Here is a 9,202-nt window from a genome sequence, read left to right as displayed (position 1 = left end):
CCAGATGAATTGTGCCTCCAAAAAGCCTTGCTTTTGCCACTGACATTTTCATGTCTAAAAGTTAGAGACAATTAATTCCAACCTGCTTTGCATACAGAAGTGCAAAGTGCTAATTTAACGATGTGACATTTGTTAATGAAAAAGGAACCACACTTACAATCGTAGATTAGTCTGGAACAGAAGGGGTGATATTCTCAATATGAATCCCTAATCAGCATAGCTCAAGGCAGCTGACAAATGACAAAACAAAGTTTGGTTCAAAGCATATGCGAAGAAGGGGAACCTCTTTGACTTCCTACTGAAGTTAAGGGCAAAAATACAGATACTTAAGTGTAAGATATTACAGCAATTATTATGACAACAAACCACTTCTTGTTCATCTCAACTCACTGTTGTTGGATATATTGAACATGCCGTATATTATGTTATGCAGAATATGCTTTGATGTGATTGAGTTAACATCACAACAGAGAGACTAGCTGGTCAGTCATTGCCTCAAGTCTTTTAGAAAGACACTCTTGTTCACATCCAAATTGGAAACATCTCTTTGCAGCTAGTAACAGACTTTCCAGTATAATCACCACTCAATGTGTTTGTAATGCACTAATGGTTTCTTGTCATTTTTCTATCTTCTTTCTATCCTTTGGTGAAGGATGCTGTCGGAAGGTTACCTTTACAGAATTGCCTACATTTGTGAAGACCTGAACCGTGAGCTCTACAATAAGAGTTTGGCTGAGGAAGTGGTGTATGAAATGAGGTCCATTAATTATTCTTCCACAGATGAAGCACAAGGAAAAAGCCTCCTTCAGAGATGCAGATATGCTGGCAAGTGCATTTCTTCTGTCTGCTCTAGAGGTAGCAAGCATAGCAGGAGGCAGAAGGATAATCTACAACCTATGCAGCACCCCGCAACCATGGAGCAGCCATCTCCATCTATGCATGTCTGTGAGGGGCTGACAAAAAAAGATACCTACCTGGTTCCTCCTTCCTGCAAGAGCATTTGTAAAAACTACAATGATTTGCATATAGCTGGGGACTATGTGGTACCGATTAGCTCAGTGACGACAGATTTTACCTGTGACAGTGGCATCGGCCCCTTCTTGGAGTCTTCAGAAATTCCTCCCCCCATGGAGTCCATGAGGGTCCCCCCCACCAGTGACACCATTCGCAAACCAGGCCAAGGCTACTCCTCATGCTGGCGGATGGCGAGCTTAGTGCCCCACCAGCAGCCCCTCTCTGACTCAGCCCTGAACAACTATCTTGAACAGAAGCTGGTGGAGCTCTATAAGCAGTACATCATGGATAGCACAGCAAACAGAGCATCCCCCACTCACATCCTGGCCTCGGAACTTATCATGACTAATGTAGATCAAATCAGCATGCAGATATCACGGGAGAGGAATATGGAGACCACCAAGGCCAAAGACATTGTCATTAGCCGCTTCTTACAAATAGCCAGTGGAAAAATATCCTCAGAAATTAGCACACCTAGTCTGCATATTTCCCCGTAATAGCCACACTAATGCATAGTATTTGCATGTCTGCTGTTAGAAAGCTTTTATGTTCTGCAAGGTCAATTTATAGTTTTTTAAGACATTTTTCTGCTTCTTAAAAATGCATTTACTATCTACCATTTAAATTAAACCTTTCAGTATGTATTAAATAAGTGAAAATATCTGTATTCTGCAGCCACTATTGTGGAGCAGGTGATTTATTGGGTTGGGCTTTTTTGTTTTTTTGCCTTTTTAAAAAAAAATAGTTTCTCCTTAAAGGCTTATTTTAGTGAACCTCAGACGTTTTCAAAATGCTTTGTAGAAAAATGAGTAAGAGCATATGACTCTTCTTCCTTCCCACATGCTTGACATATTATTTCAACTTTGTCTGGAGTCTGCCATCCTACCTCAGGGTCTGTGTGCAGTGGAGGCTTGCACCCACACAAGCACAAGCCCAGTGGTGGCAGAGCCACACAAATACAGAATTTAGGATGTTATCTAGTTCATCTTCCTTCCCCAAGTGGCTTTACTTAAGACTTCCCTTGAAAACTTTCGTAATGTATCCTTAAAGATATTAAGGGATAGATACTTTATGGTTTCTTCTATACTAACCCTGATTGTTTACTTGGTGTCTTCCTGTGCAAAAGTTATCAGCCCTTTTTGTGAAGACAAACTGTTTCCAAACAGCGTGCATGTGTACCTGTGTGTTTGCACTGGACTGAACCGTTAAAACAGTTGCTGATGACCTGCAGTCACAGACAGACACCACCTCTGCCATCTACTTACAGACCTGTAGCTGCGGAGTGGTTGTGTGGGGATAGCGATGATAGCAAAGGGGGAAAAGGAAGAATTCTCCTTTAAGAGAATTGCACATTGAAATGTAAGAGCTATTCCAAAGCCCATATAATTAATGTGAACATTTCCTCTGAATGCAGAAAGAAAACTGAAACAGACTGCTCAGCAGCTCGGCTAACCACTTCTTTTGTTAACATTGCTGTGTATTGTGTGTAGAATTTGAACCTGATGTATTTATAATAGGGTGGCCATTTTTTTTGCAAAATTTCACTAAATCTTAAAAAAGAAGAAAATAAAAAGAACAGCCTTGTGGCAATTGTGGCAAGGATGGTTATCTACTTTCAGTCTGTCTCATATAGAACATATTTTCAATGCCAATCCATCATTGGTTTCCAAGTATAATATTAATACTAATTTATCATAAATATTAATATTTCTTTCACATTATTAATTCAACAGTGTTGTTCTGGCCTTTGTGCTCTTACTCTTTTTTTTTAATGTAAGGCATGCCTTTATCTATATTTCAAAACAAATGTAAAATAGTCAGTTTATTCTATTGCTGCTGTCTTTTCAGAGGTTACTGGGATAACTCAGGATATTTTCCTGCTTGTGCAATGAATGGGTATCCAAAAAATCAGTTGCCATAATAACCTTTTATGTGTGAATCCAGAGTCTGTATATCTGTTGCCATAGCAGCCTACCCAAATACTATTATTCAACAATTCAAGACAGATAATTTCTGGCATATGGTATTTCTTGACTGTGATCAAATGCATTTTAAAAATAGGAAAATATGCTATTTCTAAGAGAAAATAACCTTCATGGTAATGCACAGGCACACACATATTCTGTATGCAAAATCCATTACCAACAAATCTCTCAAAATTCTTCCAGAATAAAAAGATACACTAAAATCTATGAAATGGCTTGCAGAGGACAGCAAAACCAAGCAAATATTGTAGTTTTATGTCCTACAGATTCAGGCTTCTCAAAACATTGGGATTTTGTTAATGCCTATTGACATTCACATCACTGAATTTTAGTAGCAAAAGATGTAGTAGAAAGCAACTTTCAGAGTTAAATACATAAATCAATACTCTTGCTGAAACAGCTGGCACCTTCATCAGAGAACATAATTGATTCTTACACTCAACTCTACCCACTCCACAGACCAGGTCCTGTGCAAACAAAACAGCACTTTATCATCTGTTTCTTAGAAGTTCAGTGCCCAGCTGGTAGGGTTGTGGCTAAACCTGCAGGCAGCATCCACTCACCACAACCTCCTGACTTAGAACCAACACAGGGAACAAGGGCAACTGGAGAGCAGGGGTGGGAGGCCTGCTTAGACCCACAGGGAAAAGTCCTCTGGTTTGCTGGGCTCACTCCATAGCTACCGTGTCAAAGAGCTGCAACAAGAAAGAGGGGCTTAGTACTCAGAGGACAGTGTGGTTACAGCAATGGGCTACAGAGCAGGGGAGAAGAAACACAAGTCTTAAATGTACAAAAACATGACTCCTGCATATAGACGGCATGTTTGATACTTATATTTGGTTAATCAATCAACTATAAATCATCCCATTCTTGTGCAGCTTCCTTCCAAGCAAATCACTTACTACAGCCATACCCACATTCAAGTAAAGGTTTTATTTTGTACTGTCAGACTGACATTTACGAATTTTATTCATAGAATGTAATTATCATTGCAGAAGTTGATTTATTCCAGAAAGACTGCATCAACCACTTCTTCTCCACATATGGTTATTTTCTTTTCCCTGCCTGAATATAAATCCCCATTTCATTTTGAGCCCTGCCCTGCTTCTCACATGAATTACATACCAGCCACATCCCATTATTGGAAGTAGTACAAAATGGCTTTTGGATTTAAGACAGTTTCTATATAAACAAATAACTATTCCACTGTGCTCAGCTGAAAGTGCATTTATATCTCTGTCCTTCCTCCATTTAAAACTAATCTTCATCTGCACAGGTGCCTCTCTAGGTGTGGCTGTTTCCTTCTAAAAGCACTTGGATAGCAATGAAGCTGCTATTACCATGAGTCAGGTTGTTATCTAATGCGATTATCATCTCTCTCCTTCTCCCTCCCTCCCCTTCTGCCTCAGGGTCAAACGTTTAAAGAGAGAGAAATCCCAGTTTTTTAGTAGCTCTGTTAAATAACTAATTTTTAGCCAGGGGCATATCATTTCTTGACACAAGCTTATCAATATGCTGATGGAGTTCTAGTGTCTGGGGAGTGTGTGTTGGAGTTTGAATTCTGCCCTCACAATACTTCCTAATAATATGGCTATTTTAATATGGCTAAGATTGCTTAAGAAGGAACAGAAAATTGTAATGAATAATTCAGTAACTGTTTGGTTGGTATTTTGACCAGCTGTCAAGAAACCGATCTCAGAAGGATAGTTTATAACCACCACCAGCATACGCTAGCAGCTTCCTTAGGAATTTTTTCCAGAACATATTACTCACTGCTGATAACATGATTATAGAAGCTAGGAATTTTGTTGTTTATATGTAGTGTGACTGTGCCCCCAAGAGTCCAAGCCCATCACTGTGGCAGGTGAACACTACCCATGTGTGCCTCCAGGAAGCCTGGGTGTGCAGCGTGATGAGAAAAATCCTTGGTGGGGGAGAGAAAAGAGGGAAAACGCGGTCATCAGATTTGTTGCAACCTGGGGGTCCTGCATTTGGATTTAACCCCTCTGCTGGCTCTGATTTCTTATCCATACCAAAAAGCAGTGGGAGGAAAGAAGAAGGGATGTAAAGTGCAGGCTGGGCTTTGTGCTGACTGCAAAAGTGAGCACGTGAACATAAAATGTTCTGATTGCTTTGTTCAAATGAAGGCAAAAAGCTAAGCACCTAAAACTGAAATAAACGAAGTCCTGCAGCACTGACTCCAGCCAAGCATGTTGCTGGGGTTTCACCTTGGGGAAGCTGAGGCAGGGTAGGATCAGTTTGGGATCTCCCACCACTGGTGAGTTCAATGGAGCACCTTGAGGTTCAGCTCATTCCCCTTCTGCTGCTCTTTCACAGGCTGAAGCAATAGAGTTATTTAGGACTATCCCTTCCCTAAGCTTCTTTCTGCTGTGGGTTTCTCTAGGAGATAGGACCCGCTGAGAATGTAATCAGCTGCCAGGAGCAGTTTGTGCAGAAGAGGGGTGAAGGGCTGCAGGTTTTGTTGCCATTTTTTTATCAGAATTGCTGCAAAATATCTTTGGTACTGGTGTGGACAGGGGAGGTATCTCTTTTTCTCTCAGATTCAGGAGGGATGATAACCAAGTTAGGGAGATCACCATTTTACAGTGATGACTTGCTACAGATTTTAAACCAGTGCTGAGATACAAGAGGTCTGCTGCACTTTTGCTAATTGATGAAGTTAATATCTTGTCACACACCTAGTGAAATGCAGCCTGTGTGCTTGTGATAGCTGGTGTGTGTCCACTTGGCATCTCTGTGTTCCCAGATGCAGCCTGTCTCTGACAGGGTATGGCTGGTATTCAGAAGGGGCAGGAATTTCTCCAGCTGCATTAATTACACACAACATGGACACAACAGGCAGCTTAAATCAATGTATTGATGTTTGCCAGTGCAAGTGAGCAGGGCTGGCTTCTGGTTGGTGGAGCTAACATGGACCAAGACCTGGCTCCCAAGCTGTGTTGTGCTCAGTAATACCATCACTGTCTTAGAAGACCATTTACAGTTTAGAAATGTATGGCAAAGAATGACTAACATGTAGAGGAACAGAATTTTAGATCAAAGCAGAATTTACTCTGTGCATTGCAGCATTACTTCTGCTTTTGCTGTACTGGGAAGAGCTGGCTTGCTGTCTCCCCGGCATTAATGCTGACAGGATTAAGGTGACTTTTCAGAATATTAAGCAGGCTTTCTAAGGACTGGAGGGAACAGTGCTCTTGAGGCTCTTTCTCAGACCTGCTTACATCTTTGTCAAGGCAAATGTTGGATGAAGTACCTTGCCTGAAGTGGAAATCCCCTCAAGGAATATTAGCAGTGCCTCACCTTGAGTTAACATCTGCTTATTACTGAACTCCCTGCTGCTGTTTCCCTGAGTATCACCCTCCCACGTTATCTTTCCACAAGGCTGGTTATGGTTGGCTCCTGCACTTCTGCCATGCCACAACCTCTAGGAGTCCCCCGAGGTTTCCCTGCCTCCTCCTGCCATGCTACCCCCTGTTTGGTGGTTTTACATGCCGCAGTTGGCCTGCTTCTGTGTTCTCTCACCTCCTGTTGCTCCTACACTCCCCCTCACAGAAGATGATCCTGGCTCCCTCGACAGCCAGGAGAAGGACAAGCAAGATAGCACAGCCAGATACAGAGCATCTGTCCGGAAGCACTGGAGAAGGGTGAGGATGATGGGGAGACTTCAGGAAGGCTGCAGAGTTCCTGTGGCAGCAGCGAGGGACCTGTGTGGAGACAGGGGAAGCCCTTGCAGAGCAGGGCTTGTGAAACAAGCTGGGAGGTGTCGGGGAGCTGAGGAAAGAGGTTTCACAATTTTCTGGTGAAGACAAAGCTGGGGGCCGGCGGTGTTTCCAGCCACTCCCTTTCTGCAAGGAGTGCCTCTGTGTTTGAAAGACAGCAGTCTTGCTGGTGCTGCCTGCACCATTTGTCAAGCTTAAAGGGCCGTAGAATCCGATGTGGGGTTTCATTCGCTCTCTCTGCAGCCACAGCTGAGCAGCAGATTGAGGGACCTATGGCCAGACTGGTACTGTACAGCTGTGCTGGGCATCGTGTGCTGGCACAGGCTCCTTCTTCCCAGGGATGACAACAGGGACCAGAGGCCAGAGCAGCAGCTGCCCAGTCACTCTGCAACCCTCCTCAGCTGGCTCAGCACTGACTGCCGGATATTTCGCTCCTTTGCTGAACTTTACTTGCTAGACACAAAGTGGAATAGGAGAGCTCTCTTAAGAGCAAATAATGGAAATGGAAAAGGCGTGAGGCACAGAGCCAGACCCAGGTTTTTTTTCCAGTGGCAGTTTTCCAGTTTCATTTTTGTGTAACCAGAGCTGGAACTATGAGAATACAATTATAGACAGCAGAGCTGACTTTGGTGTTTTCATTGGTGGAAGCTCCCTTGCCTGAAAGGGGATCCTGCTTGAAGGGTAGGGGTAGAACACAAAAAACCCTAATCATTTGGACAGCTCCATTCTAACACAGGTGACAAATTCCAATGCATTTCTACAAAGAAACTACTTATCAAAAAGAAAAAAAACATATTAAACATGTTAGTGATAGGCTTAGCAATAGTAGGATCAGCAGTTTTAAGAAGGAGAGGTTAGAGGTTGTCAGTTCTGGCACTTTAAACCAATTACTCCCAAGATGTTATTGACCTCTTTAGCAAAAGCTGGCTGAAGTGTCACTTCAGAAGCACAATGCTTGACTAAAGAGGTACAGCTGAGAAGTTAAAAAAGATAAAAATCCACCGAGCAGCCAGTTTTTCCAATAATAGGGTTATATTAAAAATGCACAGCCATGTTTTTTAATGTCTGGAGAAATCGAGCAGAAATTTCATAATTTCATTATCTGATTATGTGCACCTAGAATGTATTATTTTAAAAAAGTTGTAATCTACTGGGTAGGGAAAGGGTAGTCTAATGAAAGACAGTTTCCAAATATTCAGACCAGAAAAGACCAGCCTGATCCCAAGAGGATCTAGGCAATCACAAATCAATGTGAAGTAATTATTCAGCATCAGAATGTATGTAGCACAGTTTCAAAAGTGGCCCCTGCTTTTGCACTCATCCTTGGGAAAGAAAAGTACATCAGGAGCTGTTGGAGAGGGTAAAAGCTCTTACTGTGCCTTGAAGACTAAATTTTGAGGCTTCACAGATGAGAAGCATTTGAACTGCACATCTAGAAGCATCCATCCTCAGCTTCTAACTACTTTAGGAAATGAACCAGTGATTCCTTCCTTTGGTGGTGTGTGGCAGCTAACATCCCTTTGGTGATCACAGACTGCAGGCAGTGTTTGGTACTGAGCTCCTGTGCTACTGACTCACTCAGGCACATTTAGCAGAGAAGCCTCTGGGGTGCTGCATCCTTCTTGTCCGTGTGCATCACTTAAAGTACTTCTCGAGACCCCCATTCTCTGCACATCCTCCCCTCATGCACTGTCCTTCATCCTGTCTAAGCTGCCCTGCGTACACACCACCTTTTCGTCAACATGCTTTGCTGCCTTAGCAGTTCCAGTTGTTGGGAAATACTGATGGCTGTGGTTCTTAGTCCCAGCAATCCTGAACCTTTCTACAAAAACCCCTCCATCAACTGCCACAAGATTCATAGTATATTCCTGAGAAGAGGCACCATGTTCATTGAGGCAGGTTTAACGATATATAGAGAAGGAAGAGGCAGCAACAGCTAAGAATCAGGATGCAATCAGCTGGTGAACAAAACCTCATGCGAACTTAATCAACATCACTTCTACATTCCCTTCAGCATATTCTGGCTCTCTTATTATCCTGCTTTTTAGATAGACAACCAGTATCCTTGATTGTCGTCTTTATAACTAGGTTCATGATTCTAGTGAAATTCCAGCTTTCTGCATCCAGTGCCTCTTCCAAGATGACACTTACCCATCCTCTGGACACCGTAGCATTTTCTTAACTCAGAGAGAAATTTCCACACTTGATATAACTATAGCTGAGAACAACTTCTCTCTAATATTCGCAGATCACATCTATCAGCCACTGCACCTATTGCTACCATATACTCTTATCCTTGCTACACCATGCATGTATCAGAACTACTTTACCTTTCTTCTGCAGAGAATTTCATCGTCCCCAGCTTGTCAAATACTCCCCAGTATTTGTCTACTCCCCAGTAGCCAAATTTTATCCAGACCTATTAGCAAAAACTGTACGCTCAAGGTCATGTGAATATTACTG

At 42.5% G+C, this 9,202-nt stretch overlaps 1 protein-coding gene across 1 annotated transcript; it reads left to right on the top strand.

Annotated features, from left to right (window-relative positions):
- The first annotated feature begins 653 nt into the window (after positions 1–653).
- TASL (TLR adaptor interacting with endolysosomal SLC15A4) lies at positions 654–1,511 on the top strand. Its single transcript, XM_005151569.1, has one exon. The coding sequence runs from the start codon at positions 654–656 to the stop codon at positions 1,509–1,511; it is 858 nt and encodes a 285-aa protein (XP_005151626.1).
- The last annotated feature ends 7,691 nt before the right edge of the window (positions 1,512–9,202 follow it).

Source organism: Melopsittacus undulatus, chromosome 2, assembly GCF_012275295.1.
Source record: "Melopsittacus undulatus isolate bMelUnd1 chromosome 2, bMelUnd1.mat.Z, whole genome shotgun sequence".
NCBI classification, from domain to species: domain Eukaryota; kingdom Metazoa; phylum Chordata; class Aves; order Psittaciformes; family Psittaculidae; genus Melopsittacus; species Melopsittacus undulatus.
Note: the sequence above shows the minus strand (reverse complement) of the source record. Positions and strands in the feature narration are given on the sequence as shown.

Coding starts and splice junctions, on each gene's coding strand:
- TASL (XM_005151569.1), top strand. CDS start 654: ATGCTGTCGGAAGGTTACCTTTACAGAATTGCCTACATTTGTGAAGAC.